Source organism: Piliocolobus tephrosceles, chromosome 9 (genome assembly GCF_002776525.5).
Source record: "Piliocolobus tephrosceles isolate RC106 chromosome 9, ASM277652v3, whole genome shotgun sequence".
Lineage (NCBI taxonomy): Eukaryota > Metazoa > Chordata > Mammalia > Primates > Cercopithecidae > Piliocolobus > Piliocolobus tephrosceles.
In genome coordinates, this window is record NC_045442.1 from 65,848,183 (window position 1) to 65,874,736 (window position 26,554).

General features: G+C 53.7%; 1 protein-coding gene across 1 annotated transcript; it reads left to right on the forward strand.

The window, feature by feature from the left end:
• Positions 1-321: 321 nt before the first annotated feature.
• On the forward strand, positions 322-3,678 carry FAM241B (family with sequence similarity 241 member B). The gene is made up of 3 exons (XM_023204776.1): positions 322-374; positions 1,787-1,917; positions 2,868-3,678. The coding sequence occupies exons 2-3, from the start codon at positions 1,822-1,824 to the stop codon at positions 3,135-3,137; spliced, it is 366 nt and encodes a 121-aa protein (XP_023060544.1). The 5' UTR covers positions 322-374; positions 1,787-1,821; the 3' UTR covers positions 3,138-3,678.
• Positions 3,679-26,554: the final 22,876 nt, after the last annotated feature.

Here is a 26,554-nt window from a genome sequence, read left to right on the forward strand (position 1 = left end):
CGCCCGCCCTTCCTCCCAGGCCAGCGCGCCTCCACCCCTTGGGTTTTTCCTCTGTGAACTCTGCTTCCTTTTCTTTCTTTTATCCCTCCTCCTTCTTCTCCTTCTTTCCCACGTGTCTTCTCCTCTCATCCTCTCGTCTCTCCATCCCCACCTCCCACTCCTTCCCACGCCCCATCTCCCCCACCCCCACCACGCCTCGCCGCCCCCAACCCTGGTCCGAGCAGGTGCAATTCCTCAGGCGGCCTACAGAGGGCGATGTGCGCCACCACTGGGCCGCGCCCCTCTGGCGCGCGCTTCCTGTGAGGTCAGGTGGGAGGAAACCGCCTGGAGCCGCCGGGAGTGGACGCCGCCGAGGCCGGGAGTTGCGCCTGCAGGTGAGTCGCCGCGCCGGGGAGGGAGCGCATCCCTCGCCGCAGCCCGGACCGGGACTTGGAGCCGGTGTCGGACTCCAGAGGCTGGGGCTGGCGGCCTGGGCAGCGTCCCTCCCGCCCCCGGCCTGGGATGTCAGGTGCGCCGCGGGCCGGGCCCGCGGGTGGCCCACCCGGCGGGCCGCGCGATGACAAAGCACAAAGGGACTGCGTGCGACCACCATCTGCTCGGCTTGCGCCAGGGTCAGCGGGCTTCAGAAGGAGGACGCGCCTGGCCCGGGCTCCAGGCTACGGGCGAGACAACAGGGGCTCCTGACCTTTTTTGGCATACATGTCACCAGTGCTATGTAGAACGTAGATGGACACTGAGACTTATCTCCTGAGAACGAATGGCCTTTACCCAGACTCAAAGGGAGGCGTGGAGGGGCCCGCAGTCCAGGGGTCTGCGGAGTGGAGCCTTTTGAGAGTCACCGCAGCAACCCCCCTCCCGTATTTTGGGAAGGCTGGGCCCTGCGCCCATTAGCCGAGGTTGGACTGGTGTTCCCTGCGAAGTGAGGGACAGGTGAGGGGCGTGCCCTCTGCAGCAAAGGTATGCTTTTCTGAGCCAGCCCAGAGGTGCATGGTGGCTTGTGTGGTCTGCCGCTACCAGGCAGTGGCTGTAAAGTAACCCCGAAGTGACCCCCATCTCCCTGGGTGTTCCGGGGGAAGACCCAGGTGGTGACATTGACTCCCTGGGGGAGCAACACACTCGACCCATTTTTTAGTGGAAGGGAAATGGAACCCCACTGGGGATCCTGGTGCCCTGGACTCCCAGTTTAGTACCCAGAGAGGGCCCTAGAACCAGAGCTTCTGGCCTCCTGTTCTTTCTCTGCTGCCCATAGGTGTGATCCCGTGCAGGCTAGGTAAAAGTCTCCCTGTGCCTCTGCCTGTGACACAGTGGCCGCGCTAGTACCCTCCTCGGGGGAGTGTTGTGAGGCTTGAGTGAGGTGAGCCTTGCAGGATGAGCTTTCCACGGGGCGTGGGCCACAGCAGGGGCTCAGTCCCAGTTGTGCTGTTGGCAGTGTAGTGATTGGCAATGAAACTTCCTTTGCCAAGGATCCTTTTGATAGTTTTCCTGGTGGACTCCATGTCTGAAATCTTTTTGCCTGGCAAACACCTTGCCTTTATTTCTCCCCTTTTTGTGAATCAGACACAGCATCTGCTCAGCGTGGGTCACCGCTGTGAGCATGACTGACCGCAAGCCTCCCTCAATTTCTGGTAAATTTTTTCCTTCAGGCTTTTTGAGGTCAGGGGAAGAATCCTCCACGGATCTTCATGAGTCTGGTCCCAGATCACTAACAGTTAAAGGTTTTGTGGTGGGGAGAACTTCTGCACCACTTGGCTTCCATTAGCCTACCCACCCTGACCACACAATGCAGGTGCAGCCCATCAGGGACCCACAGCGCCTGGGAGGATGGTGCGGATCTTGGCCAATGGGGAAATCGTGCAGGATGACGACCCCCGAGTGAGGACCACTACCCAGCCACCAAGAGGTAGCACTCCTCGACAGGTAGGTACTCATTTCCTGTGGAGTGGGACAGATGACCTCCTGTGTAGTGGCTACTCCTAGCTTCCAGAAGTCTCTCTTGCTGGTCACTAACCTTTTCTAGCCTGAAACCCTTTTTGCAGAGCACTGGGTAAGACTTGGGGAAGATGCAGTGGCTTATTGTCTACCTCCCCAGATCTCCTTTCTCCAGGCAGCCTCCCCAGACTTCACACCCAAGAGCTCTCTCTCCTTTAACTTGGTTAGCAAATCTCACTGGAGCTGGCGTCTTTCTTTTAAGAGTGAGTTGCATGACACAGAAGCTGGAGAGGAAGTAGAGGAGATGAGCCCTGGGCACAGAATAATTATTTTAAAGGAGTGGCTGGGCGCGGTGGCTCACACCTGTAATCCTAGCAGTTTGGGAGGCTGAGATGGGCGGATCACAAGGTCAGGAATTCGAGACCAGCCTGACCAACATGGTGAAACCCCGTCTCTACTAAAAATACAAAATTAGCCAGGTGTGGTGATGCATGCCTGTAATCCCAGCTACTCAGGAGGCTGAGGCAAGAGAATTGCTTGAACCCGGGATGCAGAGTTTGCGGTGAGTCGAGATTGTGCCATTGCGCTCCAGCCTGGGTGACAGAGCGAGACTCCATCTCAAAAAAAAGAAAGGAGTGATGATAAATATTAAAAATGCCGGCCCTAGAGCCATGCCCTGTAGTCCAACGTGCCTCAACCACTTCCTCTCTCCTTTGTGCTGGGCCTGATGTAAGGAATATAGACTGGCATGTTCTGTGCTCTGAAAGCTTGTGACTTGGTTGTTGGGATTCTTATGAGTGGCATGGGGGATTGCTGAGAAAGGAGGGTGTGACCCTGGGTGGCTGTAGGAAGGGAAGGACGCAGCCTAGAGAGGTTGCCTCCCTGGCTGGTGCCTCAACCCAAGGATTCATTCATCTCTCTCTGTCTTCATGTTCTAGAGCTTCCTCAACAGGGGCCATGGTGCTCCCCCAGGGGGTCCTGGCCCCCGCCAGCAGCAGGCAGGTGCCAGGCTGGGTGCTGCTCAGTCCCCCTTCAATGACCTCAACCGGCAGCTGGTGAACATGGGCTTTCCGCAGTGGCATCTCGGCAACCATGCTGTGGAGCCGGTGACCTCCATCCTGCTCCTCTTCCTGCTCATGATGCTTGGTGTTCGTGGCCTCCTCCTGGTGGGCCTTGTCTACCTGGTGTCCCACCTGAGTCAGCGGTGACCTGTGGGGGCTGACGCGGGTGGGCCTGTTGAGAGGGACTTGCTGGGCCTTGGTGTGAGAACACGCATATTTGGAGGGGATCTGGTGGTGCCTTGAAAGTGTGATCAGAGAGGGGACCACAGGTGTGTGTTTCCCCTTTGTGTTAAGCATGAGGCAGAGGGAGACGTTAGTCCAGCATTTCCAAAGTGTGGGTAGATCCCTTGGCTCCCCTGAGATATTTTGAGGTGGTATGGGGCCTGCATTAAGTAGCACAAAATCAGAGCAAGAACGTGATGCCCTTCCCAGTTGTCTCAATCCCTTTATGCCGAGAAAGTCTCAGCTGGATGCCAACATGTTCCAATGCCTGTGGAAGACTTGCTGACGTCTCCTCTGCCTAGGGAGCAGGACTTAGGCTTAGGGCAGGTGGGAAAAATTCCAGACTTTTATAGCACTGTTTTTGTTTTAATGGTATATTTTTATTGGCTACCTATTGTTTAGGACAGGTGGTACTGGCATTCTATTTATTGTGACATTTTCAATAAATAGATTTAAGTAAAAATGAGTCCATATAAAGAAATGTATAAATAATCATACACCTGCACGCAGATCCGGAAAACACGGTAAAGAGGGGTTGGGTTTGGGGAACAGGCAGCAGCGAGCATTTGACCTCAGAGGTGGTTTCTAAGATTTTCTCAGTAGGATCGCAGAACTAGGAGAAGGTCTAGATGAGATCTGGCTTGGACCCCTTGCCTGATGTGTGGATAACTTCCAGCGTCACTCTGAGATGCCAGACATCATGGTCAGCTTTGTGGGGAGGGTTCCTCTGGCCAGAATGACTGGTGAGGCTGCAGGGTCGGGAGAGCCGGGGTGCAGGTCTGAGGTCTCCCTTGCTTAAGGAGACCTTCCTGACCAGAGGCTGCTCAGCCTCTTTCACCCTCCAGAGGCTCCCGTCACACGTGGCTGCAGCGCATTCTCCTTAGAAAACAGCGCATGTGGAACGAGGATGCCCTGCTTCTCTGGAGAGGAGGCCTTGAGTTTTGACATGTGAGCCCTGCATCTGCGTGGAAGCCCTGCCTGGGGAGGCACTGGGTGGCTGAGGCTCTGGGCCACTGAGGGAGGAGGGTTATTTATAGGTTGGAGGGAAGCTGGTTGAGCCAAGGACTTGTCTGTCCTGGCACCAGGTTTCTCATCCTTTTCTCGGGATCCGCTGAGTTTGGTTGTTTGCAGGGAGGAAGGCATGTTTTAGAGTCGCTAGGTCTGCGGGGGAGGATGGGAGCAAGAAGGAGCTTGAGGCTACCCCTCCATCTGAGAGCCTGCCATGCTGTCTGGAATGGAAGCTTCTCACCTGGGACCTGGACAAAGGGAGTTGGGGGCTCAGCCCTGCTGGTGTCTCAGCTGGTCCCCATGGCATCTACTTCTGTCCTGACACTTCGGCCCACCCACTCGCCTGGCTCCAAGCCCCTACAACTCCAGCCTGCCAACCACAGGGAAGTTCCTGGCCATACCCCACTCTCCTAACTCCCTTCTCCCTCAGCTTCTCTTAGGGGTGGGTTTTCCCTTTCATTTTCCCCTTGCAAAGCTGCAGGACTCTGAAAAAATAAATGATGAGTGGAAAACCCCAATATATAAAATACCTTGAGGGGATATGAATCTGAGTCCTCACATTCAGGGCTGACAACAATACCTTTTTCTAGAACTCAGTTTCCATTCCCAAAGTCCAAGCCCTTTGAGAATTAGGGTCCGTTAGAGAAGGTGGGGGTGAGCAGGGCTTCCCTCTGCACCTGACTAGAAAAAGCGGGAGGAGAGGGGCCTCCCTGGCTTTAGGCAGGATGGTGGAGGTGGGCAGGGGCCACAGTGGGCAGAGATGGCTTCTGAGGCTTGCTTGGTGCTTAGCCGGCCTAAGGGGCAGGGCTGGGGGCTGGAAGTCAGTTGGTGGGGCCCAAGAGGAGGTGAAGTCTTGCCCTGTTTGTTGACTGAGCACCAGGCCCCATAGAGCTGCTCTGGTTAGATTGGCCTCTTGGCCCTTCTCTGAGCCACCTGTCTTCTCCGCCTCACTTCCTAAGCCCAGTGTCTGAAAGGTACGCAGACAGAGGCAGCTTAGTGTGGGGAGGCGCCCCCTGGGATCTTGCAGCTTGCAGCTGGGAGTGGCCTGGGGCCGCGTACTTCCGTACTTCCGGCCTGCCTGAAAGCCCTCAACAGGTCTCTCCCCTGCACCGACTGACTGAGGCCTCACAGGGAGTGGCTGTGCCCTGCACAGGCAGAGGCTAGGTCCTCTGGGAGGCCAGATCAGAGCTGAGGGGCCTGAGTGAGCCTCTGCCTCGGTCTACTCAGCATCCTAATCAGAAGTTCACTGAGGGGGTGGGCTCTTCCTTCTCTGCCCACTGCCAGCTCTGCCTGCTGTGTGACAGGACCCCCAGACTGAGCTGCCTGACTTGTTGCAATCCTGCCCAAGAGGGCAGATTTCCAGGGAGGTTTCTGCTGATCCTCGAAGCCCTGTGTCTCCGTGGCAGGCTGGATTTCCAGCCCTGCTGCCTGGGGAGAGCTGCTCCTACTCCCACCCATGTGAGCCAGCAGCTCAGACCCACTAGGCCTACAGCGCCTCTGTGGGGCTGAAGAGCGGAGTGCCCCACTGTGGGGAGTTGCCTTGACTCCTTGGCTGGGGCCACCTGGTGAGTAGAGCTGCTGGGGTCTGACTCGTCTGTTCTGCTCAGTCTCGGGACCAGCCAGCCTCCTGGTCCCCTCCACACATTCCAAGCCCTTGGCTCTCTAAGCTCCTCCCTCTCCACCCTCCAGCTAGTCCTGGAAGTGGAGACCATCATCTCCGTGAAGGAGACACCAAGCCTGAGATCAGGTGAAACAGTGGCTCTGGTTTTGCCAGTTCCCCGGAGCAAACCGTCTCCCAGCTCCTGCCTCCCTCTGACTGGGGCCAGGATGATGGGGCCTTTTAGCATAGGTGGGGGCCGGGGATGTCGGGCTCCCTCTCTGGGGCCTTTCTAGTTCTGTGGGTCTGAGGGGAAGCCCTGAGGCAGTGGCCAGGGCCTCTGTCCACTTGGATGCCTGAACTTGAGGACAGGGGAGGAAAGCTGCCCCTGCGCTCTGTGGCTCACCTGGTGGCACAGGAGGCCTGTTTGCAGGCCTGGCTCTGCTCTTTGTGGACAGTTCACATAGCGTCTTGAGCCTTGGTTTCCTCATCCCTGTGAAGGGATGACGATCTGGGCCCTGCCCACCTCTCAGAACCTTTCAGGGGATCACCCAAAGCATGGCGGGTGAGAGATGGGCAGAGGGCCATGGAGCGGGAGACTGCACCCACCCCCGAGCTGCTGCTCAGTGCTGCACCATGGCCCACAGCTTCTGTACTGGCAACTTTGGCTCCAGAGTGACCGCCTTGTCCCAGGCACCTGGGAGCCCTGACTGGGGCAGTGCTGGGCTTCTAAGAGCAGGGTTGCCCCTCCTGCAGCTGTTAGAGAAGAAACACAGCCACTTCGCTGTGCTCCTGGAAGCTGAGGGGCTTGTTGCTAGTGCTGAGTGTCAGGACTGGATGATGTTTGTTGAGAGTGTATGGAGTGCCTGGCCCTGTGCTAAGCATTTATGTCATTTAATTGTCACTAGCATAAGTACCTTATGGCATAAGTACTGTCACTGTCATCTTTATTTCATGGCAGAGGACATGGCAGAGGGTTTATAACTTGCTGTAGGACCCAAAGCGAGCTGGTTGGAGCTAGGATTCAAACAGAGGCCCACAGCCCATGCTCTTGACCACTCCTCTGTTTTACCTCTGGCTGTACCTGCATCAGCATCGTCTGGAAACCTGCTGCAGATGCAGACGCCCAGCTGCACTATCTGCTGAGACCTGCCTGCAGCCCCATGGGATCAGCTGTGTGGGGGCAGAGGGCACAGAGGTGGGTGCGAGGGTACTGGCTGCAGCTGCCCAGCTGGGTGGCCTCAGTGGCTTCCCAGCCCTGGGCCGCAGTCATGAAGATTTAGCTCTCTTCCCTGAATTCCCAAATGCATATTTTCATTGCAAAGTGACAAATCCAGTTATCTCTCAAAGGGTTGAGTGGGGGCAGGGGAGGGAGGCAGCAGAGCTCTGCTGCCAAAACTAGATAGAGAATCTGCAGCCTGTCCAGCCAGTAGGACAAGCAAGCCTACCCCACCTGGTGCTGCCACCCAGTTCATGAAAGAGCAGCAAGAGAAAGTTCAAGAAGCAGGTAGAGTGAGAGCTTCAAAGAATTACAAAGGGGGTGTGTATGGAGGGGTGTGTGTGTGCCTCTGAGCCTCTGCTTTGAGGCTGGGGGCAGAGCTGAAACCAGATGGCTTTAGGGACTCAGAACTTGGAAGAAGAAGGTTGGAGCTGCTTGAGATGAAGCCAGAGGGCCACTGCCTCAAGTGCCCAGGCAGGTGGGGCACAGGGCTGGTCTGCCTTGGCCCTGCGGCCAGCTTCAGTCCCTCTGGTGGGCAGGGACCCTGCTGGGGGCTGAATGGCTGCTTCCCATTCCCAGCTTCAGCTCTGTTAACCAGAGACCTTGGCATGGCCCGGCATCTCCCTAAACCTCCGTGTCCTCATCTGCACCTCCCAGGGTGAGAGGATCAAGTACATTAATTCATGGGAAGCACTTAGCCGTTTCTGGCACAGGTTAGTACTCAATGTTACTGTATTCACAGAGCAATGGTATTAGGACTCACTTAACATTTTTTTTTTTTAATGGCAGCTCACATCTTAAATTAATGTTTTAAAAGGAAGCTTCATGTTACTATTGTAAATGGAAAGCCAGCACTACTTGCCGTTCACAGTAGGTATTCGTACACATTAATCCAGGACAGAAAAATGAATGATACTCCATTTTAGCTAGTCACTGCTGTTGTCCAAGCCCTTAGCCTTGATGCCTGCTTTCTTTGTTAAAAAAAAAAAAAAAAAAAAAAGTCAGTTTATGAAGATTGGGAGTGGTACTGAAGCCTCACTGGCCCCTCACTGAGACATTCTTCTCGATGGATTCAGAGGACGGAAGAGAAACAAAAGAAGAATGACTTCCTCACCGTATGATTCGGTGCTGCGTTTGTAAATTGTTTATAATTGTCGTGTGCACCACCCCAGATCATTTCACACCCTGGCAGGTAACAGTACCCCACAACTGGAGGAAACATGGTATGATCTTGAGCAAGCTATTTTAAAAGTCTCACTCTTTGTAAAGTAATGCATTTGTGTGGTTCAAAGATGATATAATATACAAATGTATATAGAGAAAAGCCTTTCTCCCTCCTCTGTCCCCATCCATCCATCCATCCTTCCTCCACTCCACTATAACTACTGTTCTTACTGTCTTCTAAATACTTCCAGAATTTAATTATGCAAATATGAGCAAACATGAATATACTATTTTTTCTTTTTTTAAAAAATACAAATAATAGAAAATTTGGCACGGTTTTCTTTGCCTTTTGCATTTTTCACTCAGCAATAATATATCCTGGCATGTTTCGTATGAGTACATGGAGAGCGTTTTCATCCTGCAGTATTTTGGTGTTTGAGTTGTCGACCCTCTCTTGGGCTCACATGTACCATAGGGGATCGACTCAGTTGACCCTCAGGGCCTTGCAGCTCTGACCCTGAACCAACCCACGGGGTTTTTCTCTGAAATGTGGGGATCTTGACAGAACTGTCTCCCCTTTTCCAGGGCCCGAGGGGGGCTGTCATAACCTGATAGGGTTTCTCAGTCTCCTTTGCAGTTGGATAGGGTGCAATTTCTGCCCTCAGCTGGCTCCCTGCAGTGGCCTCACCTGAACACTGCCTCCTGGCTCACACTGCACCCTGAGATGAGCTGAGAGGGCCTCTCCACAACCTCTGACAGGCAGGGAGTGACCCCCTCCTGGCCTCCTTCATTCTGGAAAAACAAACAGGCTGGGCTAGACTTCCACGAAGGCCGCTTTCAGCTCTGAGACTGACCCCTACCATGGAGGGCCTTGCCCTTAGTAGACGCTTGATGGACTTTGCTGCTGCCTGGCTTGGCATTGCCAACGTCGCTGTCCCCATTTCCTCTAATACCCCATTTTCTTTCTTTTTTAAAATTTAATTTTTCAGTTCAGGGGTACGTGTGCAGGTTTATTGTATAGGTAAACTTGTGTCATGGGGGTTTGTTGTACAGATTATTTCATCACCCAGGTATTCAGCCTAGTACCCATTCATTATTTTTCCTGATCCTCTCCCTCCTCTCACACTCCACCCTCTGAAAGGCCCCAGTGTGTGTTGTTCCCTTTTATGTGTCCATGTAACAACCCATTTTCATGAACATCTGGATTAAGGAGGTTAAGAAAAGCCTTGAAGAGCGACCAAGACCGCAGCTTTCCTTAGCTCTGAACTGGCTGATGAACTCCCAATGCCCTTTTGTTGGGACCCGAGAGACCCCACCGCCTTGGGGTGCAGACCCGAAAGGCTGTGGAAGTTGTCTCGTGGCGCCATCTGGTGGAATTTCTGGACAGGAGCAGGAACTCCCTCCTGCAAATAACACTACAAATGGATTCATCTGCCCTCCTGCTCCCGGTGAGTGCTCACCTCAGTCAGCCTGGGCTTGGGATTACCTTGTATTTTGGAAAGCTTTCTGGTGGAGAGCATGCACAATTCCCTTATAATTTCTCATTCACTGTGGTTTCGTCCTGGGCTGAGCCTAGTGCCAGGAACATTCATAAGTTTTGTTTCATATCATCCTCTCCCGAGCAAAGAAAAATAGATGTCCTTCCTTTTGCCCAGAGTAGAGTAATTTGTATGTGGCCACACAGTTGGCAGGCAGCAGATCTGGAGCCTGCCTCGCCAGCCTCCAGCAAACTGAATCTGGGAGCCCTAGGGAGGGCGGAAGGTGGCTGTGGAACCCCAGGGAGAGGGTTTGTCACTGGGGTCTAGTCTTGAACCAGACCTTCCAGGATTTGAGTTTTCAGCCCAGGAGACAGAGTGAGAAGTTTTAGCCTTGGTTACTTTGTAGCCCAGGGTTGCTGTGGTCATGTTAGTGACCCCAGTGGGAGGGGCTTGCTCACTGTTTAAGGCTGCACTCCCTCTAGGTGGGGGTGGCTACGTCTAGCCCGGCCTCACCCAGTGCAGCACCCACCAACACCTCACAGTTGCCTGCCCTTACTCAGGGCCTCGTGCCAGGTGGTTCCTCTCAATGAACGTGATATTTGTGGCATGGGGCCCATTGCCTAGCTCTTATCTTTTTCATTGGAGGTAAGAAGCAGGCGAATCAGACAGGCTCCCCACTTGGTAGCTGTGTGCCTTTGGGCAAGTTCCTTACTGTGCCTCATCTGTGAAATGGGGATGATGTGTCATCTAGGCTGGTGTTGAGCTCCAAATGGAAGACGCATATGCAGTTCCTGGCGGGTAGCAGCATGTCATGGATGAGGGTTTGTATCAGATCACCTCCTGCAGGGCCCATTAGTGAAAATTGTCTGCCCTCAGTCAAGAAAACATAAAATGCAATTTGCTTTTGAAATTCTGGGAGGAAAAAAAATGGAAAAATTTCCCAATATGTCTGCTTACCAGTATCATGCAGTTAAGACATCTGCCTCTGAGGCATGGGTCTGTGTGAGCGTGCTCATCGGTCTATGAGAGGGTGTGTTTGTTTTTTTCTTTTTTGCAGCTTTGAGCCCAACGAATCCTGAGAAATCGCTTTCTTCTGACGAAGTGGCTAAAATCTGGACACTGTCAGCAAGAGAACATACAAGCCAACCACAAGCGCCTGTGACAGGGTGTTCCTCTTCCTCTGATAGTGGTTCTCAACCCAGCCACACCACCAGTTCATCTGGGCAGCTTTAAAACATGCAGCCTGGGTTCCAGATCCAGAGCCATGAGCCAACCTTCCTCCAGGTGGGAGCCGCCCTGTCCCCGGGGAGCAGGGTTTGTGGCTCCTTCCCTCTCACATGTCAGACTGAGTTTCCGAGGGCGGGGATCATGCTCAGTTCTTTTTTGTATTCCCAGTCCCAGACAGAGGCCCTGGCCCTTTGTCAAAACTTGGGAACTGCTCTGCAAACTACATGAGAAGGCATGAGTCACCAGCCCAACTAAAGAGAGGAGGGGACCCCAAAAGCAGAGCCCATTCTTCCTGCCTTGACTGGGTTGGATCCTGGCGACTTCTCTGTCACCTGTGCACTCAGGAACGTTATTTTCAAGTTGTAAATGCAGGCAGCTCTACCCTGCAACACGTGTGGGATAAAGAAGGAGGGAAGAAAGAAAGGGGGGGGGGGAGGGAGGGAGGAATGAAAGAACCTAGGTCAATAGTATAAATGTAGCCCTGAGCCGGGGGTCCCAAGGCTCCCCGTGACATCTGCCTATATCCTAGCATCTCTTTTAAATGACGAAGCAGCCTTCCTTGAAGACCCGCCAGCTGGGAACTGCTGCCCACTCCAGAAGCCTGGGGAGGGCTTCTCTCTCCCTCCTCTGCTCCACTTGCTTCTCCTTGGAGTCAGGTGACAGGCCAGGCCCAGCCCAGGGTGCAAAGGGTGCAGTGACCCTGGGACACAGGTATGTCGTAGGAGTGACTCATTGTGGCCTCACAGCTCAGGAAGGGGATGCATGTGCTGTCTCCTTGCCTCTGCCTTATTCCAGGGGAGTTAGACTCTTGCCTTTTGCTCCCAAGCCCTTGAGAAACCAGGGCCGGATCTACTTGGGCTCTAACTACCAGTGCCCTGGTTATGCTGGAGTTAGAAACTCAAATGCCCTCAGGGACCAGATAGGTGCCAGAGAACCGTGTGAAGCAGCTGGGTCCCAGGCACCAGGGAGGGATGTGGTCTGTGGAGGACTGGACGGGGCAGACCCTCCTAAAGGCTTCGTGGAGCTGCACAACACCTTGCGGGGTAAGGCCGCTGCCACTGCAGCTGGGATATTGGCGCTCCTCCTGGCTCAGAGCAGGCCCCGGGGTCTATGTACTGGCTTCTCCTCCCCCAGGAGCTGCGTGGCCTCAGGGAATTTAGCCCCTCCCCTAAGCCTCGGTTTTCTCTATGAATGGGGGAAATAATGCCCCCTCTTGGGGTTGACCTGCAGGAAAAGGGGAAGTTTTATATTCCTTACGTATTCCATACTGACATGTTCTTGATATAGCACCTCTATTTGTTTTCTGTGCTGTGTCACAAATCACCAAAAATTTAGCAGCTTAAAACAACACATGTTTAATATCTCACAGTTCCTGGGCATGGCTTAGCAAGTCCTCTGCAGAGCTGCCAACAGTGTCAGTCAGAGCTGGATTCTCATCTGGAGGCTTAACTGGGGAGGGTCTACTTCCAAGCCCCCTAGATTACTTATTGAAAGAATAAGCTGCGCTTTCTTGCGGGTATAGGACTCACTGCAACTTGTTTCTTCACAGCCAGCAATGGAGAGAGACTCCAGAGCTAGCTCTAGGCATCCCCTCCCCTTTGCCGCGTTCTGTTGGTTGGAAGCCAGTCACAGTCCCACTCACCAAGGGAGAGGATCACAGAAACGCATGAACACCAGAGGCTGGGATCATGGGGTCACGTTAAGTCCATCCACCATAGCTCCTGATGGCTTGATGGCCATGATTACAATTGATTGGGTGCCTACCATGTACCAGGCAGGGTGTAGAGGATTTCACACTTATTATCCCATCTATTTAAGTTGTTGTATTGATAACTTAGACTCAGAGAGGCCAGGCAACTTACCTGAACTCACTCAGCTATTAAGTGGCGGGATTTAAACCCGGGTCCCTCTGCTCCCCGTGTCTTGGGTCTTCCTTGGACATTACACTCAAGGCCATAGTCAGCATCAAGCTGTCCCTGAGGAGTCCTCCAACACCTTAAGATACTTGTTTCAGAAGTCACTTATCTCCCTGGGTTCAAGTCCTTTAACTTGTTCAGTCAGGCCCTGTCCTTGGCTGCTGAGTCTCTGTCTCACCTTCCTTCGGCTCTGTCCTCAGATGTCTCTAGAAATGGTTCAAGCTTCTTGTCCCTTGATTTGTCTGTCCAATGATTCTTCTGTCTCCTCTCAACTCCTTCCTGCTTAATCAGCTAATTCCACAAATAGCCACCGAGACTCCCTTCTATAGGAAGGCCCTGTGCTGGGTGCTGCCCTCCATCTTCTCCCAGGGTTCTTACAGTCTTAATGAAGAGGCAGTGTGTGCAACACTAACTCCAGTTCAGCAGTTCAACGAAAACAACACCATCTTTAGACAATATAAAAGTCATTTTCTCTCTGTAAATTAGGAATAGAGAATACAGAGGGGGCTTAGGTACCTTCACAAGGTTATCAGGAATGCAGGCCCCTTATCCAGCAGCTGTGCCTCATCGTTCAAGATGGCTGCAAAGCTCCAGCCATCGTGCTGTCATTCCCATCAGCAGGAAGAAGAAAGAAGCAAAGACAAATCATTCCTGACCACCCAGACGAGGTCAGCTTCCTATTCATATGCTCCCTTGGCACCTTTGCTTCCCCATCACAATGCAGAGAAACTCATTCTTTGTGTCCTTGTTTGATGTTTATTCACCACTCTCCCTTGCCTCCCACCAGGTTAGAAGCTCCAAGAAATCTGGCATCATGTCTGTCTTCTTTGTTGTTCTAGTCCTGCGGTCCACCGCAGTGCTTGGCATGTAGTAGGTGCTCAATAAGTAGTTATTGATGGAAGGAACACTCAAGATTGCACTTTAAACATGCTCTTAATATTGGGGTGAGTCAGAGTTGGCCTGGCCCAAATCTGGAATCTTCTGAATTGAGTCTATGATGATGAGTGCTGCTAAGGGTTGTACATACATGACCTTGCTTAATCTTCAGCAGAACCCTGAGGGGAAGATTCTGCCATTTTCTTCAGCTAGCAATTGAGAAGATATCATGAGGTTATGAAACTACTGAACAGGAAAGCTGTGATTTGAACTTGGCTCTCCAACTCAGAACCTCTATTTACTTACCTAATGACTGTCTAGGACACCAGGGTGACCACAGTCCCCTCCAGGCCCCCCTCCTGCAGCCCTGGTTAGCTCCCTCGATTGCCAGCAGGCAGCTCAGTAGCCGTGTGTTCAGTCACAGTGCTGAGGAAGCATCATACACTTGGCCCCTTGTCCTGAAGTGGGGCTTCACCTGCAGAAAATGGAGGAAGGGCAGGAGGTGCCAGCATCAACTGGGAGAATGCCAGTTCTCCAGCACGCCTCCTCCTCTAGCAGATTTCTAGGAGCCTTGTGGTCCAGGGGTTCTTTCAGACTACAGATGAAGGCAGGTGGGGCTGCCGTGCTCTCGGAGGCGGGTTGGAGCATGCCTTGCAGTGGGTGCTGTGTGTGCTGTGGTTTCCATTTCTGCCCGCTTCTTGGCAGGCCCGCCTGATAAGGGGAAGGTGATGGGAAACTGATACCTGTCTGTGCTGGGCCCCCTTGAACCATGTGGGGCTTATAGAGACCCCGGGCCATGGAGGGGTTCTGAGGGCCACTGGAGGAGGGGTCCTAGCTTCTCCCCTCAGACCCACAGAATACCCCAGGTGGGGACTAGATTCTGGCTGGAGTCAAGGCGCTCAGAGCTTTGCTGGGCAATTTGGTCTAAGCCTCTGTTGCACAGATGGGACACTGAAGGCCAGTGAGGCAATGGGCTTGCCAAGATCACACAGCCCGTCAGTGTCAGAGCTGGCGCTGGCTCTCTAAACTGGATGCGTTCTGTGGCTCCTTTGACTGAACAGTTCATCTGGCCCACAGGCCATCGGAGGGGCATTTGGTGGAGGGTCCTAGTTTGACGCCTGGCTTGAAGAGCAGGTTCCTGGCTCTGCTGTGGAGGTTCTGCTGGGACCAGCCAGTTCTGATCATGGCTGCCAGAAGATGGCGCTAGGCACCCAGTTGCCACTTAAGTTCAAGAAAAAGAGAATGGCAACCCGGGATCTGGGTATAATTAGGGGAAGAGGCCGGTTTTGGAGCTCAGCTTCCAATCACCCTCCCGTCCTGGCACGCTTGTGCGTGGGCACCCAGGGGCAGGGGAGCAACTGGAGACTGCACATTGGGTTCCTCTGGTCCCAGATCCTTTGGAAGGTTGCAGTGTGGGCAGTGAATGGGCGCCCAGATGTGCTCCATTTACTCATCTTGACTAGATGATTACCAGAGATGGAATAAAAGCAGTCAGGATGGGTGGGTGCCTCTCTCCAACAGCGAGACTCAGCCTGGGCCCCAGCTCAGGCCTTTCCACCTGGCTCAGCTCCCAGGTGCACCCCCTTGCATGGCACAGAGCACTTCGTCCCCACAGGGCCCGTCCCCCGCTGGGGAAGGGCCAGAGAGCTCAGGGTGCCCCTGAGAGAGGCTGTCTCATTCTTGGGAACTTTCCCTCCTCCCTTCACCTTTCCTGCTCTCTCTCTCCATCTCTCCTTCCTGTCCTCTCACCTCGCTCATCTCTCCTGCCCCTTCTTTTTCCTCATGCTCACCTCGTCCCAGTTCCCCCAGGGACCCTGCAGGTCTAGTCCCCACCCCCAACACCTCATCTGCAGAGGCAAACAGGGACCAATATCAGTGAGTTTCTAGGATGTGGTTTCCATGGTGACGGTACATCTCCTGCCTCCTTGGTGCTCAGCCCTGGACAGGTTGCCGTGGAGACTCTCACCTCATTGAGGAGTGATTTGTGGGACTGTTTTTCTTCTTTACTTCATCTTCTTCTGTCCAGAAATTCTGCCAGCCCAGACAGCATTTTCCCCACTCCTAGCAAACCTGGGAGCCTTCTCCAAAGGGCTTCCCACCCAGGGTCACTGAGGCCTGGAAAGCATTTTATTTATACGAGGTATTCCTGGTAACCTTCTCTGCCTTTCATAGGGTGCGTGAGCGGTCACCACAGAGAAACAGGCCAAAGCTGACCCGATGCCCTGCTTCCAAGGACCTTTTCTGCCCACAGTGTCCTTCCAGGCCCCTGACTTGTTCCATGCAGTCAATGCACGCCAACCCTGAGAGCTTATGCTTGGTGGCCATTTTCCTTAAGCGTCTTTGGAGAAACAGTGACAGTGAGGGGGTGAGGCGGTGAGCACAGTGAATCCAGGCAAAAGAGGTAGGTTAGAAGGGGGAGAAGTACCGGAAAGGGAGGAATGAGAGGTGGGCAGACTGGGGGAGCTCGAAGGGAGAGGGAGAGGTGGAGGGTGAAAGTTGGTCACCAGAGAAAAGCCAACCCGTGAGTCCGCAGCAGGAGTATTCCTCTGGTGTTAATGCCCTTTATAAATCACTCCGCAGCTCCAAACCCAAAACGGGCCTCTTCTTTCTCTGCCAAGTAGAAAATGTGTTCGTCGACATAAAAACATATTAAGTACATTGTGGCCCTCGTTCCCCCCAAGTTGAAAGCCATTACAATAATTAATTAAGGCAGGAGATTAATTAAAGAGTCGTTTCCCCCCATTCTCTCCGAATAGATCAATCAGGAGGCGGAGAACATGTGCTACTCAGCAGACAGAGAAGGGGGGCTGGAGGGGAGGCCGAGGGGCAGCAAGGCAGTTACAGACACAGCCAGAGACAAAGGACTTCCGTGCTGGGGGCTGGGGGCCGGGGCTGAGAGGAGCTGGCAAGGAGGCCCCCAGGAGGGAGAGCTTGCTCTGCTTCCAAGGACCTGTGATCTGACTTCCCTTCTTGGTGCTCACAGCCTGAGGGTCGCTGTCACCATGGAAACAGGCCTGGGGACAGAAGGAATATCAGCCCTCTGCTCCTGGACTCCTGGATTCCCCTCTGGGAGTGAGAGTCCCCAGTGAGCAGAGTTAAGGCCTCAGGAGGCGTTTCTGTGGAGTGGCATGAGGGGTGGTGGCCTCCCCATTCCAGTGCCGAGCCCAAAACCAACTCCACACGAGCATTGTCAGGCTGATGACAAGCCTGAAAGATTTGTTCCTCACATGTGCCACACTGCAGACAGGACAGGCTAGTATTAGCTCAGGCTGAGAATCAGTCTTTTAGGTAACTTTTCTCATTTTGCTAAATTTTGAGTTCTTAATGATTGCTTTCTCCCTTTCTCCCTCTCTTTCACTCTCTTTCTTCCTCTTTCTTATGCCTTTGGCTGATCTATTTTCTAGCTGAATTTCATATTTCTAAGAAATGTTTATATCATGTAGTGTGTTTCATGTGTGCATAGTAGGTTTAACCCATTCCACCGTGTGTCTCTGTCTTGCTTACTTTTGAGCCTTCCAGAACTTTCCCATTGATTTTGTTCAAAAGCACGGCTCTTGTGTTTCTGTATTTTTTATGATCTTTTTCATATTTCTAATAAACATTAGAAAGGGGTGGTGCTCCATAGATGATTCCCCATGATATCCCTGGTATCGTTTCCTCCTTTCTGTTGTTTTATTTTGGGTTTTTGTATCTTTGTGCATGTGTGGACTTAGCAGGCGGTTAGCTCTTCTGTTGAGAGGAGATGGTTCAGCAGAGTTGGGTGATGAGGGAGCAGCTCATCCAGCATCTACTCTGCCGCTTACAAAGTGTAACTCAGAATCACAAAGCAGCACACCTTTCACTCACTCTGTCATTATGGATGGGGGCTTAGTAGGCACCAGGCTTTGGAAACGCGTGGTGGACAAGACAGATGTGGTCCCTGCCTTCTGGGGGATGACAGTCTGGTGGGAGAGACAGACATCAAACAATGAATACACAAGAATATAGCTACAAATTGTGACAAATACCACGCAGGCAAAACCTAGGTTCTTTGATAGAGAATGGCACATGCCTACTTTAGGCTGGGGGTCAGGAGGAGGTGACATTTGCACTGCAGCAGAAGCCAGCCAGACAAAGTGAGCAGTGAAGAGTGACGGTCCCCAGCAGGAGTGGAGCCATCGGAAGCTGATGAAGCTTCAGCCTGGGGGCCCTTCAGTGCCCTGGAGCCTCACAAGGCTCTGGGGGTGGCCCTAGCAATAATGGGTCCACATGGTCATATGTTTTTGTAAAAACTGCAAAAAGTTCTTTAACTGAAATCAGTTAAGAGCACTGACAAGTGGCCAGGGAGGGAACCACTGGGACCTGGCTGAGGAAATGCTGAGTTGGGGAGTCTATCTGGGTTTAGGGAGATGTATTTACATGCTTGTGGCACTTCCATGTATGGTCAGGGTTAAGGTCAAGGCCATCGTGGGGTGGGAATGGCTCCCAGACACATTCTTCCTCCCACTGTGCTGAGCAAGAAGGTGCAGTATTTGGGGCTGACCGGAGCAGGCCCTTTTGCTGGCGGGGAGTGTGGCAGGTGGCGCATGGAGCAGCATGTGGCTGGGAAGGTACAGAGGCAACTTCAGGGTCTGGAATATTGTTTTGAATTTTGTGAAGTTTGTGGAATTTGTCAGCTTTTTAAAACTTGTAATTTGTTTGGACTTTTCTCATTCTAAACAAGTTTTCACTTTTATGCCTAATTTTGCTTTTGAGTTTCTGAATTCTGAGTCCTTTTTTTTTTTTTTTTTTGGAGACAGGTCTCTCTCTCTGTCGCCCAGACTGGAGTGCAGTGGTGTGATCCCAGCTCACTGCAGCCTTGACATCCTGGGCTCAAGTGATCCTCCTACCTCAGCCTCTTGAGTAGCTGGGACCACAGGCATATGCCACCACACCCAGCTAATTTTTGTATTTTTTGTAGGAATGGCATTTTGCCATGTTGCCCAGGCTGGTCTTGAACTCCTGAGCTCAAGCAGTCCCCCTGTCTTGGCCTCCCAAAGTGCCGGGATTATAGGTGTGAGCCACTGTGCTGGGCCCTGCATTTCCTTTTTATGGAACCCATGCCCTCCACCCTCCAGCAGGGATCTGGGCTCTGCCCCTGTCTTCTCCTTTGTGGCTGAATGGTGCTCAAGGGGATGTCCTCGGGGCGGGATTGGCTGAGTCCCCAACCTGGAGGCTTCTGGGGCTGCTTCTAGGCATCACCATTTCCCTCACCCAGGGGAGGTGGGGCCAGGAGGCAGATAGAACAGGCCCCAGGCCCAGGACCAGGGCCAGCTGTTTCTCCTCGGACACTTAGAACTTTTCAGAACTGGCGTTTTCAATCCTCTCTTCTCTTCCTCTACCTCCTGTCCTCAGGCTGCAGTGCCTTGAATAATCCCATTTAAGAATCATTTGGGATTAAAGGATCACCTTCTCCAGTTGCTTTCTTTTTCTTTTTTCTTTTTTTTCTTTCTTTTTTTTTTGAGACGGAGTCTTCTCTGTTGCCACGTTGGAGTGCAATGGTGCTATCTCGGCTCACTGCAACCTCCACCTCCCAGGTTCAAGTGATTCTCCTGCCACAGCCTCCTGAGCAGCTGGGACTACAGGCGCCTGTCACCATGCCCAGCTAATTTTTGTATTTTTAGTAGAGATGGGGTTTCACCATGTTGGCCAGGATGGTGTTGATCTCCTGACCTCGTGATCCGCCTGCCTTGGCCTCCCAAAGTGCTGGGATTACAGGCATGAGCCACCGTGCCCGGCCGAGGTTTTCTTTTTTAAAATAGCCAGTGCTATCACTCAGTGTTTACACATAAAAATATGTAGGTGATATATCAGGTGGACAGAGCAAGATAAAAATACACACATACTTTTTATGCACAATACGTAAAATTATCCCAAAGGAATGTGCGTACACTGAGAAGGATGGGTGGGAATCCACACACAGTAGCATAGAAAGGCTTTGTGTGTGTGTGTGTGTTAGAGTTGCTTGTGTTTTATGAGTACGTGTGTGTTTGTGTGTGTGTTGAGGGAAGCAGTCTATGGGGATAAATGCAAAATAGCCTAAAGAATTTTCCAAGGAAAAATGAAAGCCCTGACAGGCCTGGCTGTGGTGGTTTCTGAAGGGAGACCCAGGCCTGCTTGGACGAGGGGCTCAGCGGGAAACCTGATCCCACCAGGTGCCTTCAGCTGCCTCCCCTCAGGCCAAAGCCCCGACACACCACAAACCCACAGGACAAAGCCTGGAACTGAAACTGGTTTTGAAAATTGGGGTTTGTACACAGTCCCGTGGAATGCAGCTTAGTCTCTCTCTGTTGCCCAGACTGGAGTGCAGCCCACACCCTTCACTGTCATTGGCTGTTGCCCAGTGCCGTGCTCTCCTGTGGGCGAGGACAGGGTTGAGGGGGGGATGTCCCTCTGCGGTTCTTGAAGTTCTGCCTGGCTGCCCCCACTGCCCTCCAATGACTCCTCTCCAGCCTGAGTTTCCTTTCCAGCCACGGTTGGAGCCCTGGAGCCCCAGAGATGCTCATCAAAAGCATGTGCAGTGGACCCCTTTGATTCTCCCTCGTCTTCTTGTTCAGAAGCCCCATATGTAAAGCAGACAGAAGCCGAGCTGCTGTAGCTTAGCTAAGTCTTTGAGGGATGAGGGTGGCTCAGGGGCAGTGGGTGTCTCAGTGTCGCTCCTCTGCCCCACCCTCCACTCAAACTCAGGAACACAGACCTTACTCCTGCTCACCATGCTTTGCCCTGAACCCTGGCTGGAGTGCAAAATGTTTCCCTTTCCTTCCACATCTCCCTGCGGCTCTTGCCCTTGGAAAGGCCTAGAAGGTGCAGAGGAGTGAGGCCACTTGCCAGGCATCCTGCAGCTTTCTCCTCAAACTCCAGCTGCCTGGCTCCTAGGACACCAGTGCTAGCTTGCGGCCCCTTCCTTGGGGCTGTGACTGCCGTGTCCCTCCTTGTTTACACTTTTCAAGCGGCAAGACAAAGATTGGTTGAAGAGTAAGTGGTGTCTGCAGCTGCCTTGAGGAAGAGCAGGAGTGTGTCTCGGGGCTGCATGCTACTCAATTCCTAACAATTTCTTGTGTTCTGGCCCTATTTCTACTGACCAGCCCTGGGGGTGGGGTGCAGTGGGGAAGGGAGGTTGAGGAATAGGAGCAGGAGGTTACACAGCTGGTCCGTGCAGGGAGGTCTCGGGAATGGCCCCCTATAGTCTCCAGGTCCCCTTGGGCATGTGACTGAGCACTTCCTTGGTTGACGGGCTGGCTGAGGCCTAGGAGCCAGTCTCGGGTCCTTTCTGCCCTCACCACCCTAGAACAGGCCTGATGAGGCTGGTGGGGTAGGGGCGAAGCTGTGGATCTCCGGCCACTATTGGAACCCTGTGGACTAGACAAAGAATGTAGCAAAGGAGACAGTGACATTTGGCCAACCCCATCTGGAGAACCCCCATCTGGAGAGTATGTGATGAGCTCATGCCCCCTAGGGTTTCTTCCACGGTAGGAAGAACTCTTTGATCCTTGCCTGAGGCTGTTTTTAGCCCCAGAGTCCAAGCTTGGGATGTGCCGAACTCTGGGTTTCCTGGGGCTGCCCCAACGTCTCTGCTGCGTGGATGCCGTGATTGGGCTTGGGAGTAACCACATTTATGTCATCCGTCACCCCGGGGGAAGTGGGCATCTGGAGGAAGTTGCAAACCTCCGTCCCACCTCTGCCCGGAGCAGGAAGCACAGGCAGTGAGGCACCTACAGACCCGCTTCCTGGAGTCGTACTTCATTTCCCAAATTAAGAAATCACGCAAGGAAAAGAATAAGCATCCATGTTTTAAAACAAACAGGAAGTTGTTATGGCCACTTTGGGCAGAGGGACGTCTATGTCATGGGAGTCCTGCGTGGGCAGCTTTGTCTGGGTTTTGCCATTGAACAAGCAAGTACAGGGCCTGAGAAAAGTCCTGAGACTGGGGCATATAGTGGTCAATAAGTGGTGGTTCTTGCCGTCACCACATTCATGGTCTAATGCGAGTGTGACAACAGTGCAGGGAAAGCAGGAAACAGGGCTCTTGGGGGCTCAGAGTCAGGGTGAGCAGCCCACCCGCTGGGGGCCGGGGAAGGTACAGTGGGCTTTTCTGGCTGCCACCACCTGCCCTCTGCTTTCCTCCCAGGGTGCTGTTATTCCCTGAGGATCCACCTGTCTTGCACAGAGCCCTTATGCTGCAGAGGCAGCAAACTCTGCTCCAGCTTCCGGTAGAAATGGATCCCACTGGGTTCACACCAGCCAGCATATTCCATTCCTGGCCTCGGCCACTGGCTCCTGGGTGGACGTGTGGCTCAATCAGAGTGAATATCAGGACATCTGCTTTGCCTGCTGAGAGGTTCTCTCTCTCTTGTCTCTTGTCTGTCTCTGATGTGAGAGATGAGCATGTAGTCAAGGGAGGTTCTAAAAGTCACCTTGAGACCACACAGGAAGCCAGCCTTATGATAAAGATAAAACTATGAAAAGCAGAGGTGAAACAATGAAACTATGTCCTTGGTGACATTTTTGAGCCACTGGGTCAAGCTGATAGCAGCGGTGGGCTGTTTGGAGTGGCTGCTACCATTGCGCTGGCTGCGGCAGGGGGTGCAGGCAGTGGCTGCGGGAGCAGATGTGGTAGTGGCAGTGGCAGCAGTGGGACTCCTGTGCCCTGCATCCCCTGTGTCCCCCATACCCGAGGCACATGACTGCACCTTTCTCACAGTTGCATGGCTGGGCAGGACCCACTGCCAGGCCTGGAGCTTCTGCTGCTCCGGACTCTGGCTCTACATCACCACTCTCACCCACCACTGCTGCAGGGAGGGTGCAGGGAGGAGGCAGACAGTCCCTGGAGCCCACTCCTGGGAGCCTCCCAGAGTCCACTGCCCTGGGGTCCACTGTGAGGGGGCCGGGCAGAGTCGCCCGATGGTGGGGGAGCAGCACAGTTAGAGGCAGAGGGGCCAGCAGAGAGGGGCCCTGAGGCAGAGCTGGGCCCAGGGTAGAGCTGGCAATTGCTCATTGTTCCATCACTCCTTGGCCTCCCCGTGCTTTTGGGGGCCAGGAGCAGGCAAGAGTCCTGCCCTCTTGGGCATGGCTACAGTTGCCCAGCTGTGACTGCAGACCCAGACATCTCTGCACTCTCCAGGGCCTGGGAAGGCCCCCCTTACCCCTGCAGGTTTGAAGGTGTCTGCTTCCACTGCCTGGCCTCTCCCCACTACCAGCGACCACTCTGATCTCAGAGTAAGGATGGGACCAAGCCCAATGCCGTCACAGCCCAGCTGGGTGTGCACACGCTCAGGGTAGCGCTGACATGCCAACCCCCTGCCTCCTCAGCCCCCTCTGGACTTTGGGCACTGACAAGCACGAGAAGGAGGCTAAGGGGGTGTGAGGACAGCTCAGCACTGGCCTGTAGGCACCCCTTGGTATGAACAGCCTGGGTGCCCTGAACAGTGGCAGGAGGCAGACAGGCTCCTGGACGGAAGAGGGTAGGTCCCCAGTGAAGCCCCACCTTCAAGCTGGGGAGGGCCTGAAGCCGGGGGGCTGAGCCACCAGTCCTAAGAACCAGAGGGGCAAACTTGTGGTGCTTTTCCTTGGGCCCACCCATGGCTGCCCATGGATCTATCAGCACACATTTCCTTCCTTCTCAAGCTCATAAAAACCCCAGACTCAGTGAGACTCAACTAGAGGATGGAGAAAGGATGGGACAATCAGCTGCAGAGAGGAACTACCCTTCCTGCTGAGAGCTGAAGAGATGATGGGACAGCCAGCATTGCAGCTATAGAGATAAGCTACCCTCTCTGCTGACAGCTGAACACTTGTGTGGACACCCTGGCTACAGAGGGGAGTTGCTCACTGGGGGTCTCCTCTGAGCTGTTCCATTGCTCAATAAAGCTCCTCTTCATCTTGCTCACCTTCCGCTTGTCTGTGTACCTCATTCTTCCTGGACATGGGACAAGAACTGAGGACCTCCCAAATGGCAAGGCTAAAAGACCTGTAACACAAACAGGGCTGAAACATGCCCCTTGCTCTCCAAGTTGTGGGCGAAGAGAGGGAGAGAAGGGCTGTGGCCCTTTGGGGACCCCAAGCCTGGGAGCTCCCTGAGCCAGGGCTGTGACTTCCTCTTTGGGGCCCCATGGTTCCTGGCATCTCCAGGCTTCTAGGCACCACCACATTCTACAGTGTCATCTGGGGAAGCGGCTTGTGGTGCATCTGGTCCAGCCACAGCCTCCCAGAGAGCCGGCACCTGTGCCTGCTGGCACCTGGAACTGCCCACCCCACAGCGGCAGCTCATGTGTTTGACTGTGCACAGTGGCAGGACCCCACCCACACTCGCTCACACACCCCTCACCACTCCACACCTGACTCACAGTCTCCCTGGGAGGTGTGAGATCCAGGCTGGTAGTGCAAACTGTGTGAACTGAGTGCAGACTGCCAGGCTGAGTGGGCAGAACAAGCCCAATGGGCCTGAGTAAAACTGGGGCAAAGGCACCACTGGCCACAGAAGTTTCCAGCCAGAAAAGCAACACCCCAAGGATCCTGTAACAAAACCAGTCCTAACATTCACTTTACCTCTGAATTTCCCTGCTTATGTGAATAATACATTCCTTTTTTAATTTAAACCACTCTGAGATAGCTTTTGTTGTTGCTGCTGCTGTTATTTTGAACACAGATTCCTAAATGAAGTGGGCTCCTGCTCTGTGACCAAGCTGGCACTCAAGATGGATCTTGAAGCATGTGCTCTAGAATGCTCCAAAGCATTCTTTTCTGCAGCCCTCTGATTTAAGCCCTCATCCAATACATCTTCGCTGAGCAGTGACCGTATGCCCTGTCCTCAGCAGAATGCTGGGATACACAGATCAATGAGATGGTGTCCTATGATCCCTGCTGAGAAGCTCATGCCTTACAGGGGATCCAGATGGGTATGCCCGTCACTGCTACAGGGACGCATGGAAGGCTCTGTGGCCCAGAGAGGAGGGGGCAACCCCTCTGTGGGGAAGTCAGTGAGGATAACCTGGGCCGTATTGACTCCCCTCCCCCGACTTTCCTCCAAGAGCTGTCCCTCCCCCACTGCCAACTCTCACTCGGTGGAACCAGGCCTGGGCCATCAGAGCATTCTTCCCGTCTGGCACAGGGACTGCCTCCAGGATTGCCCCTGACCCCAAGCCAGACGAATGAAAGTGTCATCTGGGCCTTGGCTGGAGTCTTGGGGTTGGTGGGATGATAGGATGTTCGTAGCTGCTGGGGTCATCTTAGGGCTTCCTCCCAACCAGAGGAACTCAGGTCTTTGTGTGGTGGCTCTAAAAGAAACCAAAAAATTTGCTGCTGGAGGTTGTGATGTGCCCATCTCCATGAGTCCCAGAACTGTTGTATCTGGGAGCAAGAAGGGACCTCCAACTCTTCAGGTCTGGCCCACTCATGTTACTGGTGAGAAAGCAGAGGCCCAGGTGGGCTGGGTGGCACGCTCAGGTCCTCTTGGAAAGCAGGGCAGAGCTGGGAAGGAATGCCAGCACCCGCCTGCCCCGCTCCCCACTCACCATACCCAGCACCTGTTCTTGTCCCTTCCAGCATCTCAGCACGAAGTTGTCCTCCTCTCTGAGGGGAGAGGCCTGCTTTTCTGGGCCTGCTGGAACTGTGGTGAAGACTGCCCAGAGCCTAGCGTGCCAGGCCCTGACCCTGCTGATCACTTTCCGCAGACAGCGGGGTGGGGACGGGGGAACTCCTGAAGGGGGCGAGCTTAGCACACTGCTTGGCTCTGAGCAGGTGGGGTTCTGCAACTGAGCTCAAGGTTGCAGCTGTGCAGGCTGCTTCAGATTGGGAGGGTCATGTATACACACATCCATCACCAGGAGGTGAGGGAGGAAGGGCTCCAGAAGCCTCACCTCCCTGCCGCGCTGGCCAGGGCCTTGGCACGGGGCAGCGGGATGAAGTGTTTCGCGTTTCTCATGTGGTACCGTTGCAAGAAAGACAAGATGGAGATAAAAACAGGGTCATCGTGGGTATTTGGTGAGTCAGCATGTAAATTTCTCAGCCGAGTGCCTGGCCCATAGTCAGGTTATGAGAAGGTTTGTTATTGTTATGGAGGTGAATATTTGTCTCCACCTTCCTGGCTCACATCTGGGCCTCTTCACCTGCCCCCTGCAGGCTCCAGCTGCGTGCTAGACACAGGAGAGTGGTCATGTTTAGAGGCCAAGCTGGGTCCTGGGACCCAGCCCCACCCAGCGCCCTCTCTTGTCTCCCGTCAAGAGCAGGCCAGCGTGAGCCAGGGCTGGCAGAGCAGAATCCACTCCCCTGCTCCAGGAGTGCACAGCTGTGGTTGCTGGGAAGCCTGGCCTCGTGAACCCGATGGTCTGACCCCTCAGTCACTCTCCCTGGAGTGTGGAGGTGGGAAGGCCACCAGGGTCTTCGGAGGGCCTGGATAGTGGAGCAGAGGGGAAGGCTGGGGCTGCCCTCTTCCCTGGGGCAGTGGCGCTAGGAGGGACAGTGTGCCAGGGAGAGCTGTGAGAGGGGAGAGGCGGGGAATGGAGGCCACCAGGTGGACTCCAAACCCTGGACTCCTAGCCCTGCTCTGCCCACTGGCTGATCCCCGGCCAGTCCTCAGTCATCCCTCTGGGGTGCTGTTGCCCCTCCACCAAATGGGATGAAGACTCCTGAATGCAACAGAGATTCTCTGATGAGCAAAAATATGAGAGAGAGCAAGAGTGGGGCGGGGGGGAAAGAGAGAGAGAGAGAAACAAAAACAGAGAGAGACGGGGAGGGAGGGGAGGAAGGGGCATGAACACAGACAAGCAGGGGCCAGCGCAGATGTGCGTCTACTCAGGTTATTTATCCCATCCTCACAGGCATGCTGGCTTCAGGAGGGGAAG

Bases quoted from the DNA above. Each gene is read 5' to 3' on its own strand.
- FAM241B (XM_023204776.1), top strand. From the start codon at position 1,822: ATGGTGCGGATCTTGGCCAATGGGGAAATCGTGCAGGATGACGACCCC. The intron at 1,918-2,867 runs GTAGGTACTCAT...TTCATGTTCTAG, and splicing joins GAGGTAGCACTCCTCGACAG to AGCTTCCTCAACAGGGGCCA.